A 22,266-nucleotide genomic window follows, 5' to 3' on the forward strand; every position below is an offset into this window, starting at 1 on the left:
GATTCTCTCTAAGAGTCTTACAAAAGGAGATTAGAGGCATGGGGATGTAATTCAGTGGTTGAGTACTTACAGAATATGTGAGAAGCTTGAGTCGTATTCCCTAGTATTGGAGAGAAATTTTGTTTTTCGAGACAAGGTTTCACTGTGTAGTCCTAGAACTCACTTTGTAGAACAGGCTGGCTTTGAACTCAAGAGATCCACCTGCTCCTGCCTCCAGAGTACTAGGATTAAAGAAATGCACCACCACTGCCTGGCTGAATTTTTTTCTTTTGTTTTTGGTTCTTTTTTTCGGAGCTGGGGACCGAACCCAGGGCCTTGCGCTTCCTAGGTAAGCGCTCTACCACTGAGCTAAATCCCCAGCCCCGCCTGGCTGAATTTTAAGTCCAGGTCAGATATTCCTTTAATTCCAGTACCTAGGAGGCAGGGACAGGTGAGAATTCAAGGCAACCCTAGCCTACACTGTGATGCTGTTACAAACACAAAAGGTGGGATGAGGGTGGAGGAAATTGGAAGACAGGTAAGGCAAACTAAATCCTCCCACACCAAAAGACAGGAAAGAGAACAGAACACAGGCATGAAATCTATCGGGTTTTGGTTAGAACAGAAATCACTAGTAGTTTCTCCTGGTGATGTGGTTAGCATGAACTGGGTTTGCTGTGGAACATTGAATGACTGTTCATACCTCTTTATGGTAGCATCAGAGAGCTTCTGATCCTTCTGCCTCTGTCCTGAGTTCACCACCATACAGTTGCATTTTTTTGTTGTTTTTGTTTAAAAGGACACTCTCATGTCACTACCTAAGGCTGTGTGTGTAGAACTTCCTATCTCTAAAGAGTTTTGTCACCATTGGTGGAAGTCACCAATTTAACCACACCTTGTCTCTCAGCTATTGTATTCATAAACAGGGGAAACTGTGCTTAAGTGTTCCTTTCTGGGTTCTAGCATGTCCTGAATCAGTTTCCTAAACTGTCAGCAACAGTCATTTTTTCCTGAAGGGGAAAACAAAAAACAAAAAAAAACCCAGATCTAGAAACACTTACTAGAGGTTCTAACCTTCCCATGGTTTACCTTATGGATGTAAATTATTTAAACATTTAGTGTGATATATATGTTCAGGTACATGCTTGCCTTTGAGTAGAGGCGAGACAAATCTGTTTACATGTTCTAGAGATGAAGCACAGGCTGTCAGGCTTGGTGGCAGGCACCTTTTACCAAGTGAGCTCACTGGCCCCTTTGCAGGTAATTTTTAACAAATGTAATGTCTTCCTATTTGGGGTCCAAAAGTTACCATTGATACCCTAGAAAACTTGCAATCTTTGATTTAGAAGAAACTAGTGATGGCACCCTTCCAAATGATCAAACACTGGGAAAATGTGTTATGATAGAACAAAGAAACAAAGGATTCTCTATCAAAATTGCTTTGCAAAGAAATCTGCTGACACTCAGAAACTTCACTACTTCCTAAAGCTATTTCAATCTTGAGAACACCAAGGTTGAATCCGATATCTATTCTTTCTCACCTATGATCTAAAGAGTTTGATATTCTTAGGATGTACACATTAAGTGGCTTTAAACCTCATCATATTCTATTAAAAAAACTCAGATTCCCTGTAACAACATACAAGATACAACTCAAGGGAAGACATTTCTTTTAGCTCATGGTTTGGCAGGAAAAGGTATAACAAGAGTCACAACTGGGACTGCTTGCTCATGTGGGGACAGATTAGGGAGCAAAGAGGCAATCTAAGTACTCAGCTTTCTCTTTTTTGTCTTTTTATCCAGTCTAAGACCCTGGCCTATATAGGGATGACACCACCCACATTTAAGGTGGGTCTTCCTAATTCAGCTAGTCCTTTCTGGAAATGCCCTCAGACACACTCAGTGGTATGAAGCAACACATTGTCAACTGAACTGGATCTAGAACAAAATAGAAGACATGTTTCTAGGCATATCTGTAGGGGATTATCTATCAGGTTATCCTCTGGCTATGCCTATGAGAAATTATCTCAATTGGTTGAAGGTAGTTCACTCTACCCCAGGTTAGAGTCCTGGTCTGCATGGAAAGGAGAAAGCTAGCTGAATACAAGTATCCATCACTCTTTTCCCTAACTATAGATGCAACATGACCAGCTGATTCAGGCGCCTGGCACCCTGATGTCCTTGTCCCTGTCCTGATGAACTGTATTCTGGAACTGTGAATCAAAATAAACCTTTTCTTTATATTGCTTTGGTGAGATATGTCATAGCATGTAAAAGTAACTAATTCACTGATAACCTAGACAACTTATTAGTCCGACCAAGTTCACAACTGATATTAGCCAACACAGATACCAGCTGCAAATCCATTCTCTGGCTCTAGACCACCAAAAGGAAAAACTGCAGATCAAGAGTGATTAAACGGGGTTGGGGATTTAGCTCAGTGGTAGAGCACTTGCCTAGGAAGCACAAGGCCCTGGGTTCAGTCCCCAGCTCCGAAAAAAAAAGAACCAAAAAAAAAAAAAAAAAAGTGATTAAACATGCCTTTGATCCCAGCACTCAGAAGGTACAGATAGCTCTGGGAGTCAAAGGCCAGCTGGTCTACAGAGTAAGAGAGACTCCAATGAAACCCAACAGAGAAAGGAAAAATCAAAACCAAGAAAAACTGCAATTAATTATATATATAAGCCGAGGTCCTGGTCCAATTCCAAGTACCATAAAAATAACTACCAGATAGAACTAAGGCTCATACCCTCAAACTCAGCATTTAGCCTCACTTTCTACAGGTGTGCCAAGACTGGTCTGTTTTATGGGCAACAGTGGGTACACTAAGGAGAGGCTGAAGAACTGAGTCTGGAAATTTGGGGAAAACATTAACAGAAACACTAAATTTGACATAAAAGTTGCTTCCAACTTCTCCTAAATTTTTAATTTTCCTCTTCATTTTTAATTTATGTATATGGGTGTTTGGCTAGTATTTATGCTTCTGCACCACAAAGTACCAAGAAAAAAGGACCTTGGGTCCCTGGGACTACAGTCACAGTGAAGCACTATCTGGCTGCTGAGAACTGAACTGGGGTCCTCTGCAAGAACAGCCAGTGTTTAATCACTGAGAAGCTCCTTACTTTCCACTTAGTGATTACAATGGCTCAAGAAAAAACACAGCTGGTATTCTTAGGATGAATAAGTGACTTTAAAGTAAATCTCACATTCTATGAAAAACGAAGAAACTCAGATTCTGCTAGCTTCTTATCACTAACAACATACAAGATACTACTTAAGGGAAGAAAAGCAGAAGTTAGAACGGTAACAGCTTAGGTATAGGACTAAAAGCAGAATGCCAGAACAAAATGTACTTGAATTAGCAAGACTAAATAAATCTAAGTCTCAGTATACAGCCTCTAAATGTGGGTCAATGTTCAGTTTAGGCATACAATAAAGAGAAACTTTCCATAATCTAAACAAGTACTCAACAACAACTCATGTTAAAATTACAAATAAGGAGGTGGCTCAGCAGTTAAGGGCATTGATTATTCTTCAGAGGACTGAGGTTCAATCCCCAGCACCCACATGGCAGCTCACAACTGTTTGACATGGAAGATTTGACTCCCTCACACACAGGCCAAATACCAATGCACATAAAAAATTTACAGATGACTTCAATTACGGTAGAAGTTTAAGTGATTAAGGGGGGCTTTGTAAAGTAGAAACCATGAAAATCCTAGAAGAAGACACTTTAAGGGCTAGATGGCTCAGCTGTACAGAAAAACCAAGTTTGAGTCACAGTATCCACATGGTAGCTCACAAGTACTGGAAGAGCCGCCCTCTTCCGGCCTCCTGTAGCACTGCATGCAAAGATGGTAACACCTATACACATAAAATACATTTAAAAACCACCTAAAGACACCTGAAAGCTTCACTAAAGGGCCTTAGCAGAAGAATCATTTAACTAGAAACCAGACCAGTAGAAAGCATCCAAATTAATATTCAAAGAGAAAAAACGTAGGAAAAAACTAGCTTCAATGTCATTATCAGGTTAACAGAATCCAGTAGAGAATGGGACTAAAAGGCATTATTTGAAAAATAATGGATGAGAATTTAGAACCTAAGCACTGAGTGTGGTTGTGCATGCCTGTAAATCTCAGCAGTTGAAGACACCAATTTCAAAGACAATCAGGGATACACAGTAAAACCCTACTCAAAATAAAATCACCCCCCAAATAAACCTAGAAATGTTTTAAGGATTAAAATGGGCCTACCCTTCTGATATTGTTTATAATGGAGCCTGACACGGTGACACAGGCCTCTGACAGACCTTGAGGCCAGCATAGTCTACCTATTTAGTTCCATGGTGGCCATAGAGCTAAAGACCCTGTCTCAAAAACCAAGATGGAGGTCTTGAGGATTTACCAGTGAGAACTTGATGACCAGGATCCCTGGAACCCAGATAAAAAGCAACTGAGATGGCATGCATTGCTAATCCCCACTTTCCTACTGCCAGAAACACCTGGAAGCTTGTAGGGAGTATGAAGCTCAGAAGAAACCAAGAGACCCTATTTCAAAAGGCAGAAAGATCCCATAAGAACACAGATTAACTAGCCTGAAAGTCCCCTCCTATAGTATGTTGAATATTCCCTGGAATCAGTTCTATCATCTCTTAACACTTAGCATTTAGTAGGCACTTAATAGAGGACAGCAACCAAAATGAGTTTTTCCTCTGTAGGACTGTGAGAGCCCTTTTATTCTGTGGCGAAAGGTTTACCACTAACTGGATGAAACTAGCCTGTTAGATGCTAATCCTAGGGCTACAGAGCTAGCTTGGCAGTTAATAGTACTTGCTATTCTATAAGTAGATGCAAATTCAATTCCCAGTATTGTCTTGCAATTGTTACTAGTTCCAAGACAATCTGAACCCCCTCTTCTAGACTCTGGGTACCAGGCATACACACAGCACCCTTATATCCCACACAGAATAAGAAAATTCTAACCCTTGCCTTTTTCCCTTCCTACCTCAGTATAGTCAGAACTATGCCCCTAGCATCCGCCTGTGTTCCTAAGAGTTGAATAGGTTAAGGCAGTAGATATAGGTAAACTGAAAATTAGATTAGGCAACTCCAAATTACTAGCATCTTTAACAAGCCACATTGATAGGCTAGTGTGCACAGTCAAAAGGTGAGAAATGGTCAGGAGTCTTTCAAGTGAGAAAAGCTTTGCTGCTTTAAAGACCTCCACAGTACTATGGCTATTCTACCACCAGAATGAGCTTGGTGTTTATTATATATTAGGTAAAGGCAGATTAACTGCCTTCCCTCCACTCTTCAGTTCTCATGTCCTTATGTTGCCACCTGCTGGATGAGAAAACATCCAGTTCAGGAAGGGAGTTTACTGCTTTTATAAAATGTCTGTCAAGTCCCTGCAGTTTAGGGAGAGTTATTCAACTGTAAAATCTTCTGATGATCCTACAGAATATGGAACTATCTCTTCAATCCACAAATTATATGCCTGCTAGCACCAGAGTTGTACCTTTTCTTTGTCTTGGGGTGTTCTGAATAGCCCTGGCTATTCTGGAACTCTACAGGTTAGCCTCAAACTGGTCTACCTTCTGGATTACAAGTCTTCAGCTACAAGCCAGTAACTTTTAACCTAGGAGGCTAGCAGAACCAAGGGCTCCCCTCCCCAGCAAAAGAACCCACTAAACTGCTCCCACTATACAAATTTAATGCCCATGCCATCCTATCTCACTTTTAAACAGGGCAGAGACTGCAATGGTCACACCACACACACAAGCCACCAGGCAGGTTCTAAGAGCAACCCTTTGGGATTGCTGAGAAAGGGCCTCACCCAATAGCTGACCTTTCTTGAATGTCAATTTGTTCGGAGTGGGACATGGAAAAATTATTAGGAAATAATTTCTATTAAGGTATCTAAGCACCCATGCCTCATGCTAATAGTTATGATAGTACATCCTTGATAGACCACTGGAAGTCAAAGTACAAAGGTCAAGGGCCATTGTATTCCTAATTATACTGGACCTCTATTCTGGCACAAACTTCCTATTAAGTCAAGTCAAAAAGGCCACTGGGTTCCCTCTCTGCAATTAGGTGAACACTATAATCAGCTGCAACTTACAAATTTTGTTATCCAAAGCTTCTCTAAGACTTGACAGGTTTTGTTCTTGGATTTTAAGACAGGGTTCCCATGTATCCCTCACTGTCCTGCAACTCAGTTCTGCAGACCCAGCCAGCATTGAACTCAGAGATGGCCGCTGTTTCCCTGGGATTGGATTATGTCACTAACACCTGGCTGCTGAGACTTAGTATTCAGTGGCCAAAACTTGTATTTGGTTGGTTGCCTGTGTTATCTTTTTTTCCCCTTGGTCTTTTTCAAGACAGGATCTTTCTCTAACAAACAGCCCTGGCTGTTCTGGAACTCACTCTGTATATCAGGATGGCCTCACTCTTATCTGCCTGCGTCTCCCTCCCATGTGGAGTTAAAAAGGCATGTGCCACCATACCTTGTCCAGGTCATTTCAGATTATGCTATACTTTTCTTCTTGTTCTGGGAATAGAATATATACCACACAAGCTCTTGTATGGCATTTCCAACACAGAACACACCCATCTAAGGTACAAATGAAATATTAAATCTTCCAGATTAGAATCATGAAGCCGCCCCCCACAACCAATCTCCACATTTGTAGCTGGAAAGCAGTAGGAACACAACTCCAATTCCCACTGGGCAGAGCTGGTCTTGTCAAGCTCTTAAGCAACAATCCAAATGTAACCTCTAGGAAGTATTAAGTCTGGCAACAGAGTTTAGGATCTTTACTGTCTTGGAATGTCCTTAAAAGGCTCTGTCATTCAACAGGTAACAGAGTAAAAACTCCAGAGTCCTTTCTTTAAAATGAAGAGGGAAAGAATGGGATGGAAGGAACTATTCAAACTTCGTCTTCTTTCCTTGTGGCTTGAAGTCTCCCCCGCCTCCTCTGCCGCCTCGGAAGCCTCCTCTGCCTACAGAAGGAAAAATATCATGAAAGGCTGGTACAGTTAGGAACTGACCTCCCCGCACAAGGTAGTTCCTCAAGGAGGTTCTAGTTCCTTTTCCTTCTTTACCTCCAAAGCCTCCCCGGCCTCTTCCGCCAAATCCGCCTCTTCCGCCTCTGCCACCACCTCTGCCTCCGAAACCTCCTCTGCCTCCACCTCGACCACCAAAGCCACCTTCACCCTTAGGTTTGGCCCAGTCCAAGGTAACTTTGTTTCCATCAATTTCTCCATCTTCCATGGCCTCCTTGGCAGCTTTGGCATCTTCCTCACTATTAAAGTCTACAAAACCAAACCTAAAACACAGTAAAAACCACCCATTTTAAATTAAGCAAGCACCTTTAAGAGTAACACAATAAGCACTAAGTGACCCACATAGACTAATACAGTGACCATACAGAAAGTACTCTTGGAGACCCAGTTATCTCTGAATGTCTCACACATAACAGCCAAATAGATCTCCTGCAAAAACAGAAGATTAAGTGCTAGTTCTGTGAACTTTCTCTTCTTCTCGTGCGAATCCATAATCTGTCACTGGTTGACAGAAAGGAGCTCAATGAGAAGATACTGCAGACCCAAGTTCTCCATGCAGAATTCACTAAAAAGAAACACTATGCTTTCTTACCCTTTAGAAGAACCAGTTTCCCGATCAGTTACTATTCTTGCACGAACAGAGCCCTCAAATGATTCTTTTAAGGTCTCTTCAGTGGTATCCTCAGACAGACCTTTGACAAACAGAGTTTTGGATGGCTCTGGAAGAGAAAAAAATGCCTGTTTTTACAGGTTTCTCTATGAACCCATGGTAAGTACTGCCACCTTCAGCTAAAGTAGATTCCTTTTTAAAAAAATTTTTGTGCATATTGGTGTTTTGTCTATCTACATTCATTTTATCTATGAGGGTGTCAGATCTTAAGAGTTACAGACAGGGGGTTGGGGATTTAGCTCAGTGGTAGAAGCGCAAGGCCCTAGGTTCGGTCCCCAGCTCCGAAGAAAAAAAAAAGAACCAAAAGAGTTACGGTGAAATGCCATGTGGATGCTGGGATTTGAACCCAAATCCTCTCAAAGTAGTCAGTCCTCTTAACTGCTGAGCCAGTCATCTCTGACACCCATTTTGTACAATGTTCTTGTTTTTACCAGAAAAAGCAATTAATGCAGATAAACTAAGGTAAAAGCTATTAGACTGGATCAGACATATCTAAGTGAACTCAGGGCAATCAAATCCAAAAGTTGCTGCTTTGAGCTGACATAGCTGGATCAGAACTTGACTATCTAGAGGAATTTTCTTGAGATTTCATCAGTTATTTCTCAGGTAATCAGTCATCATATCCAGTTGTCATGTACTCAGCAACAACAAAAACCAGCCCCAAGTGAGCATGGATACACATAAAATCAAAATGTCACCCAACCCAAGTCACACATGTCAAGGGACTTACGACTTCTCGCATTAGGTGATCCCCTGGGTCCTTGCAACTCCAGCCTGATTGTTCTGCCCTCAATTTCCATTTTATTACAGGAATTTAAAGCTTCTTTAGCATCTTCAAATGAAGCAAATTCTATAAATGCATACCTGAGGATTGAAAAATCAGTTTTCAGAGTAAAGCTTAGAAACACATGGCATCAGCAGGTTATTACCAATGCTGTACTTAGCCTTTGTATAGCTAAAAATGTTAGTTTTTTTTTCTTTTTAGCTAATAGGACAGTATTACTCTTTGTGTAGGAGTATATACAGCCCACATGTAACATAAAAATTATTTTACCCTTTAGATTTGCCATGTGGGTTCTGGGGCACTTTAATAAAGGTTGCTTTCTCGAATACTTCCTGAAGTGTTTCTTCTGTTGCACTGTAGGAAAGGTTACTTAAAACCAAAGTCTTTGATTCACCTGTAAGTACAATGATACACATTAGCAATGCATGTTAGAATAAGTCTGTGTGTATTAAAGCTCTCAGTAAGTGGACCACATATAAAGCATGTTTCTAACCTATTTCACACAAGGTGGCTACATGTTAACTGAAACAATGGCACTTTAGCCATGGACCACATATACCATAATCCTAAGACTACCAACACCACCACAGTGTAAACCCATCATACACTGTAACAATCTTAGATGATTCCTAGCATTTTTTTCCAAATTATAGTTTAAGCCATTTAAAGCAGAAAAAATACCCAACAAAGCCGTATTTGCCTACTACACTCCAACGGATATGATTTCAAATAGCTTTCACTCATGAAGACTAAGCATGAGCTATATGAACAAAGGTAAATTAATTCTAGCTAAACATAGAAGCAAAGATGCAAATGATTCCCACCCCCACTATACAATTAAACCTTAACTTACCACTCCAAGTGCTATTCTTTCCAGTTCTCTCTTGCCTTTGTCCTTTCTCTCCAGTGTAGTAGAGTGAAACAGACCGTCCATCAATTTCTGCCCCCTGCTTTTCTTCCAAGTTTTTCTCTGCATCAGCCTCAGACTTAAATTCAATATAAGCAATCCTAAAAGAGATTAAGAGTTTATACGCACAATTCACTTAATACATTAGACAAAATGTCACTCAAGCATATTATGATATAAGGACTTAAGTCGCATGTGACTGAAACAGGTGGTTATGACCAAACAGCTTTTACTGTTCTTTTACTGTATTAGCTCCTCTGAAATCATTCTTGAAGCTGGCCACCTATGTAAGGAGGAGAAAAAGCAGATACAATAATAGACTGAACTGCCTAGAATCACGTTTATCTCATATAATAGGCAAGGATAGTACTGGTGGCCAAAGATGCGATTTGGATTGAGGCCAGCTGTAAAATTTATCACAGCTTCAAGACCCAATAGTTGAACATTTTTAATTTCAGAACTTGGGAGATGGAGGCCAAAGGACCAGGTATTCTGTTTTTTTTTTTCTGGTTATGAAAACTACTTGAGATTATTAAGGGGAGGGTAGGAGAAGATAACAACAAACTCAAATTCTGCTAATAAAACTTAACATTCAAAGGAACAAAACATACCCTTTACTTCTCCCATCCTGGCTGACTAATCTGATCTCCACAGCATCTTCAAACACTTCTTTTAATTCATCCTCAGTGATGTTGAAAGAGAGGTTTTTGGCTAAAAGTGTTCTTGCAGCTCGAACTATATTGAAACAAGATTTAAGAACATCATTTTAGAAGTCACAAGAGAATAAAGCAAATAGCTCCTATAAAGGATAAGAATCTGTGCTTTAAAAAAAGGGGGATGGAGAGGTGGCTCAATGGTTACTAGCCTTTTGCACAAAGAGGACCCATGTCCAATCGTCAGCACTTAGTCACCTACCTACCTGGTGACTCAAACTTCTGTCCAGTTTCAGATGAGGCTCACCTCTTACTTGTTTACATGTATATATTTCCCCTAGACTGTATGTATTACATTGTATAAATAAGAAAACACTTCAAAGTCCACATTCTCAAACTTAAAATAGAGAACAAGAATTCATTTCAAGAGATATGTAAGCCTCAAGCATGCCATGACACACATGTAGGCAGATGACAACTTGGGAGTTTTTGAAAGCGTTAATAGTCCTGGCTGTCCTAGAATTGCTTTGTTTTTTGGCCTCAAAACTCAGATCCCCCTGCCTCTGCCTCCTGAGTGCTGGATGTGCACTAGTACACTGAAACACGCTGTTTCTTCCCTTCTTCATGTGGCTTGTAGAGATCAAATTTTGTACCTAGCATCTTTACTCAACTAACCATCCTGCCAGCCCTGACATATCCCAGGAATCAAATCTGTCAGTCATCACATGATCCACATCATTTCACTGGTTCACAATGAGGATGAAACTAAGGGAGAAAGGGGGACAAGACTATCTCCTAAGCATTAGTGCCGAGTTACCCAGACTCTTTTACATACCTTTCTTACTATCTCTTCCTTTTGGTTTTTCTAGTTTAATTTCATTGCCAAACACTTTTAAACCAGTGAGCTCCAGGGCCTTTTCTAGGTCTTCAGCAGACTCAAAATCAACATAACCAAATTTCCTTGAAAAAAGTAAAAAACAAGATTATAGGCATGAGGTGATCTACACCTGTACCGTGTGGTACGAACACAGGCAGCATGTACAACACTAACAAAATAAAACCAGATCATTCTTATATCCCATAAAATCGAGTCCATGTCCTTGGTTTCTTCATTCATCATACTGTAACAGCAGTAGCTGGCATGGACCCTGGTAAGTACTGAGAATCCTTTTAGCTAAAAGCATTTGCTGTGACTATGCAGACCCAAAGTGCAAAATTACCCAAAATGTAAAATTCTTAAAATTGCTATTTGACACCCCCAAGTCAAACACAGGACTTCAAATTGCAGGTCCTATAATTTGATGATTTAGTTCATTACTATCTAACCTCTTTATTACTGTAGTGCCTTATCTATCCCAGTATTTAAGGGCGTGGAAGAACACAACTGGAAGGTAAAAATACTAGCTGATACACACAAACCATTTAATGAAAAACATACCTATTTGTACCAGTTCTGACATCCACAGCAGCAAGATCATTTTTAGCAAAAAGTTCACTGATGGCAACTTTTAATTCAGCAACAGACTTGTTTGGATTAAGGTTTCCAATGAACAGGTTGAAAGGTGTAGTTGGTTCTGAGCCTGCACAAAAAATGAGCTTTTTTAGTCCACTTAAGCATACGACAAGTGAATTTCATCATAAACTATAAAGCACATCAGCATACTGCATTTCAATCCCAGATGTTTCAGTATTAAGTCCCTTTGTTAGTCATCACTTGTGCTATTGCTACTCTGATCTCCTTTTAAGTCCCAATTTTGCAGGCTTACCTTCTATTTTCTGTTTCTTGGCTTCAGGGGCTTCTTTCTGCTTGGTCATCTCCTTCTTCCGTTTTCCAGGTGCTGCTTTAACAGGTTCTGCATGTTTTAAAATGTCATTCATGAGTACACAGACTTTTTAGCATTTCCATTAATAAGCATTACTTAAGTCAGCATACTTTATAAGTTAATCTGGTTACCTTCCTCTTCTTCCTCATCCTCATCTTCATCGTCCTCTTCATCTTCTTCATCTTCATCCTCCTCTTCATCTTCATCATCCTCATCATCTTCCTCCTCCTCGGCCACACTCTTGGCTTTCACAGGAACAACTTTTGCAGGAGTTTTCTTTCCTTTGGCTGGTGTGATCTCCATAACTTCTTCCTCAGAGTCTGAAAGAAAGATGGCTCAGTAGGCAAATGCATTTGCTACCAATCCAGACAACATAAACACTACAAATACTTAAAAAAGGAAAACCTTGAAAAGGAAATAAAAACCCATTAAGTTATGGAAAGAATTAAAAGCATAAAATATGAGTTTTTAATCCAACCATGATGGTCAGGGAGTGTACATGCAGTACTCAATATCCTAAGCTCTAACTCACCATCTTCCTCCTCCTCCTCTTCATCATCATCATCATCATCTTCTTCATCATCATCATCTTCCTCATCCTCATCCTCTGAGGCAGGAGCAGCAGGAGCTGCTTTTGCTGGTTTCACTCCTTTTACTACCGGTGGCTCAAATTCATCCTCTTCATCTTCATCCTCATCGCTGTCATCTTCATCCTCTTCATCTTCATCCTCATCGCTGTCTTCCTTCTTGGCATTCTTACCATTCTTAGCCCCCTTGGCTGGAGTGACAGCTCCCTTTTTACCAGGAGTTGGTACCAATGCTTTTGCTTGTGCAGCTCCCTTTTTACCAGGTGTTGGAACTACTTTGGCTGGTGTAACAGCTTTCTTGGCTGGTGTGGCTGCTGCCTTTTTGCCTGGGGTAACAGCTGCTTTCTTAGCTGGTGTGGGAACTGCAGCCTTTTTTGTTTGTGAAACAACCACCTTCTTTGCTGGAGTTGTGGTAGCCTTTTTGCCTTTCTTCTGAGGGATGACAACCTTGAAAGCAAACAAATCATAAGCATTCCTCTATATCCAATGCTATGTTAAGTTACTAACACAAGATAGACATTAGATATGTTTCTAAAAAGTAAAGAACTGGAGAGATGGCTCAGAAGTTAAGAGCACTTGTTACTCTTTTTTTTTTTTTCCGGAGCTGGGGACCGAACCCAGGGCCTTGCGCTTCCTAGGTAAGCGCTCTACCACTGAGCTAAATAAATCCCCAGCCCCACTTGTTACTCTTATAACAAGTTTAACATCCACATGTAGCTGTAATACCAGTTTCAGGATATCCAAGTACATTCTATTCTAGCATGAGGGGACCAAGCATGCTTAATGCACTCACACACATAAAGATAAACATTAAACCCTTAAATAAGGATACATGGCCTTCAATGCTTAAAAAACTGGACTCTTAACTCAGCACCTGAGCTTTTCTAAGAAATTTGATTGAGCATGACCATAAAAACTGTCCTGAGATAAGGTTTCACTATGTACTCCTATTTCTGTCTCCTGTGTGCTAGATTGTCTTTAAATGAAACTTGGGAATGTCATATCTAGCAAATGGGTTATTAGCAGCTTTCTACCCATACAATGTATTTTGAACAATGATTGGAATTAAGATTCAAATAAGCTGAAGCTCAGTGATAGGGACCAGTATTGCAAAAACAAACCATGTGAGATAAAGAATACGGGGAATAATAAATTTTGCTTAGAGAACAAGAATCTAAAAAGGCTACCCTCTCCTCTAAAGTGTCCAGCTTAGTCCCTTAATATATAGAAGGGGGGGTAACCCCAAAAAACTCACATGGTACCACCTAAGCTGAGACCCTGATTCCATCTCTACCTAGATCAAAGTCTGGGTTTCTCACTAAACTTGTCATTTGTCTGGATACTGTGGCTAACACCTAATTCAGGAGAACCTATCTGAGGTTAGGCTGGTCTACAGCTTCCTGTCATAATGTCCTGCCAAAATTCACAAAGCCAAGTGACCATGGACTGAATAAAAATTAGGCTAGAATAAGCAATTTTCCCAAAAACGGAGGGAAAACCACCCCACAAATCTACAGTAAACTCTACTCAATACAACATACGAAACTCTGCCCAGACACCCCCCCGAACTGACTGTTATTTCTGACACTTCCAGTCAATCTACCACTGCAAATCACACAATTTTTCAAATAGCATCCTACCTCCTCTTCTCCACTGCTGTCATCTTCATCTTCTGACATTTCTTCATCCTCACTATCTTCTTCCACCTCCTTTGGAGGAGGAGCCATTTTCTTGGACTCTCCGTGGGTTTTGCCGGCCTACAAATGCACACAAAAAAATCACCCGCATTGTAAGCCACTTTGTCCTCGGCCACCACCTCCTTTCTTACTAAAGAACACAAGCATAAAGACTTCTCGTGGCCAGGCACGACACTCTTCCTGGCAAATTTTTCTGAGAACTGCGCATAATTTGTCTTACAGACAGAAACCTTCACCAGGAAACAGCCACAGGTTTTTAAAGTCTACTTAGTCGTGGCACTTTATTTTCTGGCACGTTCCACAAAAAAGAAAAAAACCCAGTTAAAGGTTCCATTTTAACTATTTGCCGGGGAAGGGGGTTATCTCGAAGGCACCTCTTAAAAGCATCTCTGTATCGGAGCTACTTCCTACTTTCTCACGCTTACAGCCAAACCACGTGGAGTCACCTAGCCGGTCACCACGCGCTACCTCAGGAGCCCACCACGTGTCCATCTACCCGTCACGGTCAGGGACTGCGGATCGCTAGGTAACTAGGCCAACTCTACTGTCCCCTTTCCCGGTGTACTCCCACTCCCCTCACTGCCTCGGACGCGCGACACGTGCGGAGCGCCGTAACCCACGTGGCGGGCCGCGCACCGGAGCACGTGCGCCGGGAGGCGGGGCCGAGAGCGCTAGCCGCTTAAGGTTGGCCCACTTCACTCGCCGAGCCTCCAACCCCCTCTCCGCGCTCAACTCCTCCGACTTCCCCTCACACCGACCCCCGGCCCCGGTGCACTCTACATCGCCCTCCCAGAACCTGCCTCGGCTCCTCTCATCCCTCAAGTCAGAGGCCAAACACCGCGAGACCTCCCGCTAGTCGCGCGAGACTTCCCTCAGCATGGCGCCCTCGAACGCGCCCGGGACTGTGCGCAGGCCCTCCTCCCCTCCGCGACGGGCGCGCGCGCGTCTCTCAGAAAGCAGGCCTAGTCGTCCGTGTTCGCGCGTCAGGCCTATTACCTTTGCGAGTTTCACCATGATGGCGGATTACGGCGACGGCGTGTGTAGAGAGCGAGCAGCTCAGAAGAGCTTAGCGGAACCCACGCGAAGACGACTGGATCGGCGGGTAATGAAGACTCTGGAGCACGTACAACCGCCTGCCAGCTACAGCTAGCGTCTGAGGCAAAAGACTGAGCTTGCCCAGTAATCGCCTCTGGAAAGGCGACGAAGGTGTTCTCGTGACCTCACCTCCACCAACCAGAGCTCGCGTCCGTCCCCCGAACCAACCGCGAGCCTTAACCCAGGACGGCGTGGGTCGGGCCTAAAGCGTGGGGGAGGGCGGGGCTCTTAGGGGCAGGGCCTGACGTCTGCTTTTGAGGGCGGGACTAGTTTTGGCCAAGGCGGACGTTGATTGGTCAGTGTGCTGGTCCTTTGAGTGTTCCTGAGCGCCCGCTCGCTACACGCCTGCGCAGTGAAACGCGCGAGTTTGGCGCGGCTTGAGTGAGGCGCGAGTAGGTGGCGGTATGGCCCGGATTCCCTCAGGTATCCGTACGCCGCATGGACGTCTGTGCTTAGGTGGTCTGGGCATTTCTCGGGGATTTCCCTTGCGTAGCGGAAACCTGCGCCTCCCGGTGGACTTCTCAGGGGCCTAGAACGTTCGCCGCGCTGAAGAGCTGGAGAGCGCCGGAAGGCCTAGAGTTCATTCGGGCCGTTTAGTGGGCCTTGGCCTGCCCTCGGTAGAGGTGGCGGTCCTCTTGGCTGTGGTAGCCTGATGCGAGCCACCACTTTCCTGAGAGCTCCTAATAAAAGCAATTTCGCGCGCGCGCGCGCGTGTGTGTGTGTGTGTGTGTGAGCAGTGCACAAACAGTCCATTTAATCTCTGACCTCACGCGGTAGGTATAACTCCAGGTTCAGAGAGGTGACTTCCTGGTGTGTGGTGGGAGAAGTACTCGGCCTGCCTGGGACCGCTCACGAGTTCCCTCCGTGGCAGAGGACGAGAGAGTTGTCTTGGATTGCTTTAAACGGATTGCCACTAACTGGTTCCAAGCGTAGCAAACGGGTGCCCTCATCAGCTGACAATATCGATTAAAAATTACCTGTGGAGGTGCTGGTGGGGGTTGAGATAGGGCCTCACTATTTGCTCTGGCCGTCCTAGAGCACACTGTGTAGACCAGGCTAGCCTCGACCCGCGTCGTCACGCCCGGCCCAATCTAGAAGATTTGATTGGAGTTTTTTGTTTTTTTGTTTTTTTGTTTTTTGGTTCTTTTTTCGGAGCTGGGGATCGAACCCAGGGCCTTGCGCTTGCTAGGCAAGCGCTCTACCGCTGAGCTAAATCCCCAACCCCTTGATTGGAGTTTTTGAGATAGGTTTTCTCTTTGTAGCCCTGGCTGCCCCGGGACTCATTCTAGACCAGGCTGCCTTCGAACTCGGAGATACCCCTGCCCCCTCCTTTGCCATCCTCGGGAGATTTTAACTCAAGTGGGATGTGTTGAGACCCCGGGTTTTCTATCTGAACACGGGCCTTTGGAGATAAGTAGAAATAGTCACTGCGTGATGCTTACTTCCTAAGGCCTTCCCAACATGGTGGAGGGCAGCCACAGCTACACACAAGTGCTCTCTAGTCAGGGCAGGTGATGCGGACCAGTGTTGTGTGGGGGCATTGTCTTTAAAGTGAGACCGGTCACACCTTCAACTGTATAGTATGGAGCCAAGGGAGACTCTTGGGTAGAGGGATAGGAAGGATGGTGTGAGGAAGACCTGGATATTTCCAAGCAGAGCAAGCTAAAGGCATTCGGGAGGAGAGAAGATGAGCTCTGAGTGTGAAATGACATGACTTCTCTTTGTCAATTCAATCTGTTGGGCTTTCCTCAGCCCTCTGGTGTAAAGTGCCACTAAGAGACTTACTCTTGTGACCCTAGGTTACACTGTTAGGTATTATCAGTTGCCTAGTACTTGGGCGTTTATTGTTAATTTGCCCCTTACCCAGACAGAACACGGATTGTTTATTCTTGGTACCTAAGCCATTGCCTGGCATATAATAGTTTGGAAATTTTGCTAACTGGAGTGAGGAATGTGGCTCAATGGTAGGTGCACACAAGGCCCTAACTTAGGAACAAGTTTGAGTGCAGCAGCAGCAGCAGGGACAGCTAGTACAATTTGTGTTGCAGTGGAGTCAACAAACACCTAATACATATGTGGTGCTTATACAAATTATAATTGGATATAACCATATCAAATTGGATCCCCCATATCCCTGTAGGAAGCATGGGGGTGGAGGCTTGGCAGCACATAACTAACTCCAATACTGGGAGTTGTGGAAAGCAGAGACAAGAGGACCCCTGGCATCTGCTAACAAGCCTGTCTAACCATAAAAGGTGATCTTGCTCAAAAAATAAGGTAGAGATGGTGTGAGGATGTTAGTGCCTGCCTGGCATGCACAAAACCAAGATCAATAACAGTGTCTAATTTTTTTATACAAATAGAGCCAGGTACCAGATTTTATTTCCGTCAGCTCTTTAGGAATTTTAAGTTCATAAATGTATTTGAAGGAGACTAAAAGTGTTGCTGCTCACAGACAAGAGGGCACAGAGCAGCAGTTCTCAACGTGTGGATCCTGACCTCTTTGAGATCAGTGACCCTTTTATAGGGATCGTACCAGATATCCTGCATACGTTACAATTCATAGCAGCAAAATTAGTTATGAAGTAGCAGTAAAAATAATTTTATGGTTGGGGGTCACATAAGATGAGAAACTGTATCAAAGGGTCACAGCATTAAGAAGGCTGAGAACCACTGGCCTAGAGTTAACTTGGTCAGTTACAGAACTGGTAGGAGATTGGATGTGTATGTATGTGGGGGGAGGTATGCCTGAATTCAAATGTAGAGGTAAGAGGTTAATCGGTGTTTTTTTCTATCACTACCTTTTTTTCTAAACAGATAGTCTCAAGTATCCCAGCCTGTCCTTGAACTTCTGATTCTTTTGCCTCTCCCAAGTGCTTGTATTGTGTGCTACTTATGGTCTGTGTTGCTCTGGAGGTTGATCTTGACCACATGCATGCCAGGCAGGCACTAACCAACATCCCCAGTCCTTCTCTACCTTATGTTTAGAACAGGGTCTTTTATTGAATTTCATCTTTTATGGTTACATGAGCAGATGCCAGAGATCCTCCCTTCTGCTCCCCCTACCCTGAATGCTGGGGTTACAGATATGTGCTGCCAACCCCATGCTTTTTACAGGGATATCAGGGATCTGAACTTGAGTCCTCATGCTTTTGCTGCAAGCACTTTATCTGCTGAATCATCTTCCTATTCCAAGGAAAGAGGACTTAAAGACCAAGGGACAAAAGAATAACAAAAGTCTCTAGGTCAGTTCCCCACGTTCAAGGTCCTACCACTTATTTAAATGTACTTACCTCTCTCTTAGTTCCAGTGTCTGACAGCACAAATCAGCAATTTTTTTTCTTTCTGACATGTTCTTGTTAGGTAGCCCAGGTTGGCCCGGTGTACTGGCTGGTTTTGTGTGTCAACTTGGCAGAAGCTGGAGTCATCAGAAAGGAAGGAGCCTCAATAGAGGAAATGCCTCCCTAAGATCCAGCAGTAAGGCATTTTCTCAATTAGTGATCAATGTGGGAGGGCCCAGTCCATTGTGAGTTGTGCCATCCCTGAGCAGGGTTCTATAATTAAGGCACCTGGAAATTGTCTTTATGCCTCTGACCATTGGCGTTACAGGTGTGTTCCTCCATGCCTGGATTTCAGCAAATACTAATTGAAAATCAGTTATAAATAAACCACATAAGGTACCAAAAAATAGTTAGGCACAGTAGCTCAGACCTATAATCATAGCATTTGAAAAGCTTGTGCAGAAGAATTAGTATGAAATTGAGGTCTGAATTAACAACCTGAGTAACTGAGTTCCAGGCCAGGCTGGGCTACAAAACAAGACCCTATATGAACGCATGAATGAATGAATGAATGGATGAATGAATGAATGAATGAGAGATTCAAAACAAGCAAACATGGTGGCATATGTCTGTAATCCCAGTGATTTTGAAGGATTGACTAATGACTATTGGGGTCTGTAGTAAAGGAGCCAATACATGGCCAGAAAAGAATGGAGACAAGCATATGTGAGATAAAGTCTCTTTTCTTTCAGACAGTGCCTTACTCTAAACTCTAGGCTGGTCTAGAACTGGTTGTGTAGCCCGGTGTGGCCTTTAACTTGGGGTGGTCCTCTGGCCACAGGCTCTAGTACAGTGATTACAAGGGTGAACACCAGGCCTGAAATAAGCAAAGGGCCACTTCCTAAACAAGGGAACAAAGATAGGGATGGATTTCTTGTAGCAGTGTGAATAGTCACATGTAAATTGTAGAAGGCAAGATTTTATTGTCGGCTGGTTCAGTTGCCCAAGTAGTGACTGGAGCATGGGCGTGAATTAAAGAAAGCCATGTGTGCTGGTGTCTTGGGAGAATAAACTGTCCTTGAAAGGGAAGGAAGTTCAGGTGGGTAGGCACACAGGGGCAGGGAAAGAGAGATGCTGTCTTAAACTCCAAAGAATTGGCCAGTGTGGGTGTTACATGCCTTTAGTCCTAGCACTTGGGGATCTGTGGGAGCTTGAGGCCAACCTAGTGTACACAGTTCCAGGACAGCCAGAGGAACATGGGCCTGGTCTGGAAAAAAAATGGCTTGCCAAGTAAGCATCAGAGAGAGAGGCAATTGGCTTCAAGAATTGACTGTTTTGAAAAACATGGGCTGGAGAGATGGCTCAGTGGTTAAAAGCACTGCCTGTCCTTCTAAAGGTCCTGAGTTCAATCCCCAGCAACCACATGGTGGCTCGCAATCACCTGTAAAGGTATCTGATGCCCTCTTCTGATGCGTCTTAAGATGGTATACTCATATATATAAAATAAACTTTAATAATAATAATAATAGCAACAACAACAACAAACCCATAATGCTTCTGTGGGGACGTCTTTGTAAGAGCCGTTACGGCACGCAATGAGTGGGCTGTTGTGAAGTTCCATCCCATTTATACACAGCCTTGAACCTCAGTGGTTTCCATCTATTAAATGGAGGCGATAATTACTATTTTTTTTTCATGAGTATGCCTAAGTACTAACAGTAGGATAAGTCAGATCCACATCTTCTAGGGTTTTAACGTCCACGTTGAGGATCTGGAAGGGAAACCAGTAGGAGGCTGCCTAAATGCCTCAAACCAAAGGAGGACACTGTCCTTCCTCCCAATCTGTAACCAGGGTCGCAAGACTCAACATGGAAGAATAGGTGGACACAGGTGTTTATTTCGAAATGAAAACCAAAAGAACTGGGTACAGTAACACCTGCAACCCAGTCTTCAGAAAGAGAGGGAAAAGGAATTACAAAAGTCCCCTCTCCACTCTCTTGTAGATCCTTAGCACAGTGGCAAAAGATTCCATCAGTCATTTACAATTAGCCATATTTTTGTATTTTATACAAATCTCTTTATACGATATACACTCTTCTGGACTCTCCTGTTTTTTATTAACTGCACCTCATAATCCCACCTACGTGAGCTGCTGTATTCTTTTTTTTTTTTTTTTTTTTTGGTTCTTCCCCCCCCCACCCCCCGCCCCGGAGCTGGGGACCGAACCCAGGGCCTTGCGCTCGCTAGGCAAGCGCTCTACCACTGAGCTAAATCCCCAACTCCCACATCAAATATTTAAAAACAAGTCTCACACAGGGATTTGTTTACGTGAATGACAGGATCACAGAGAAGACTAAGCAAGCAGCTGCTGCTCTCTACCCTGAGGCTCTTCCCACAAAAAGTACAGCCATGACAAAGAAAACCTGCCTCAGAGAGTCTAAGGAGGCAGGGCTTTCACCTGTCCTCTGCATGCCAGGTCTCCATGTGGCCACGCTGCAGAACACTTAGCTACAGAAGGCTGCAGGAAGTTTCCAACCATAGCCTGACTTTACCAATCACACCAAGCAATCTCGAATATCTGCTGTGATTCAAAAACTTATTGCCTGAGGCTGGAGAGGTGGATGGCTCAGTTGTTAAGAGCAGTGGCTGCTCTTCCAGACTCAATTTCCAGCACCCACATGGCGGCTCAAAACTGTGTGTAACTCCAGTTCTGGGGGATCCGACACCATCACATAAACATTCATGCAGGCAAAACACCAATGCACATGAAATATAAATAAATTATTTTAAAAATTATTGTCAATGGTGCCTGCTTCTACTCTTTTAATCCCAACACTTGGGAAGCAGAGCCAGGTAGATCTCTGAGTTCAAGGCCAGCCTGGTCTACTGAGGCAGTTCAGGATAGCCAAAGATTAGGAGGTGTGGCCTTGTTGGTGTAGGTGTGTCACTGTGAGCATGGGCTTAAGCCCCTCACCCAAGCTGTCTGGAAGTCAGTCTTCCACTAGCAGTCTTCAGATTAAGATGTAGAACTCTCAGCTCCTCCTGCACCATGCCTGCCTGGATGCTGCCATGCTCCTACCTTGATGATAATGGACTGAACCTCTGAAGCTGTAAGCCAGCCCCAATTAAATGTTGTCCTTTATAAGACTTGCCTTAGTCATGGTGTCTGTTCACAGCAATAAAACCCTAGGATGTAGATAGATAGATAGATAGATAGATAGATAGATAGATAGATAGAGATATTCATAGATATATAGATATAGATATATTCCCCCCCCCCAGAAGCTGGAAGTTCAGTTGTTATCGGCTCAACTTATGTGCTAAGAACAGAACTCAGGTCCTCTAAAAGAGCAGGAAGCACTGAGTCATCTCTCCAACTTTATGTACAGTTTTTAAGAGGTGCTAGCAATCAAACTCCAGGTTTCCTTTCTGCATGCTGGACAAGTACTCTACCAATGGAGTCACATCTCTAACCCCACCCCTTTTTAAGGATGTCTAACTGTAGACATCTGTAGACAAGGTCTAACTGTAGTCCAGGTTGTCCTGGAACTCACTAGGTAGCCCAGGCTAAACCCAAATTCATGGCAATTGTCTTGCCTGGGCCTTCAAAGAACTGGGATTACTGGCTTGAGTCACCATATCCCCACAAGCTATGCTTGCTTTGTGTAAGATAGCCAATTAATGCTTTTGGCCCAGTGTCAGCACCAACATCACCCCCAC

General features: G+C 43.3%; 1 protein-coding gene and 3 non-coding genes across 4 annotated transcripts; all 4 read right to left on the minus strand.

Moving 5' to 3' along the window:
- Positions 1-6,785: 6,785 nt before the first annotated feature.
- Positions 6,786-15,310, minus strand: Ncl (nucleolin). Its single transcript, NM_012749.2, has 14 exons — positions 15,167-15,310; positions 14,114-14,230; positions 12,419-12,920; positions 12,018-12,206; positions 11,830-11,916; positions 11,502-11,643; positions 10,899-11,023; positions 10,022-10,145; positions 9,357-9,511; positions 8,774-8,897; positions 8,450-8,583; positions 7,642-7,768; positions 7,089-7,312; positions 6,786-6,986 (listed from the first exon to the last, which is right to left on the minus strand). Exons 1-14 carry the CDS (start codon positions 15,182-15,184, stop codon positions 6,910-6,912), a joined length of 2,145 nt encoding a protein of 714 aa, NP_036881.2. The 5' UTR covers positions 15,185-15,310; the 3' UTR covers positions 6,786-6,909.
- On the minus strand, positions 7,446-7,582 carry LOC120094881 (small nucleolar RNA SNORA75). Its single transcript, XR_005489575.1, has one exon. It is a non-coding gene; the product is annotated as a small nucleolar RNA SNORA75 (small nucleolar RNA).
- Positions 8,266-8,345, minus strand: LOC120094885 (small nucleolar RNA SNORD20). Its single transcript, XR_005489579.1, has one exon. It is a non-coding gene; the product is annotated as a small nucleolar RNA SNORD20 (small nucleolar RNA).
- Positions 11,713-11,784, minus strand: LOC120094883 (small nucleolar RNA SNORD82). Its single transcript, XR_005489577.1, has one exon. It is a non-coding gene; the product is annotated as a small nucleolar RNA SNORD82 (small nucleolar RNA).
- Positions 15,311-22,266: the final 6,956 nt, after the last annotated feature.

This window comes from Rattus norvegicus, chromosome 9, assembly GCF_036323735.1.
Source record: "Rattus norvegicus strain BN/NHsdMcwi chromosome 9, GRCr8, whole genome shotgun sequence".
NCBI lineage: Eukaryota > Metazoa > Chordata > Mammalia > Rodentia > Muridae > Rattus > Rattus norvegicus.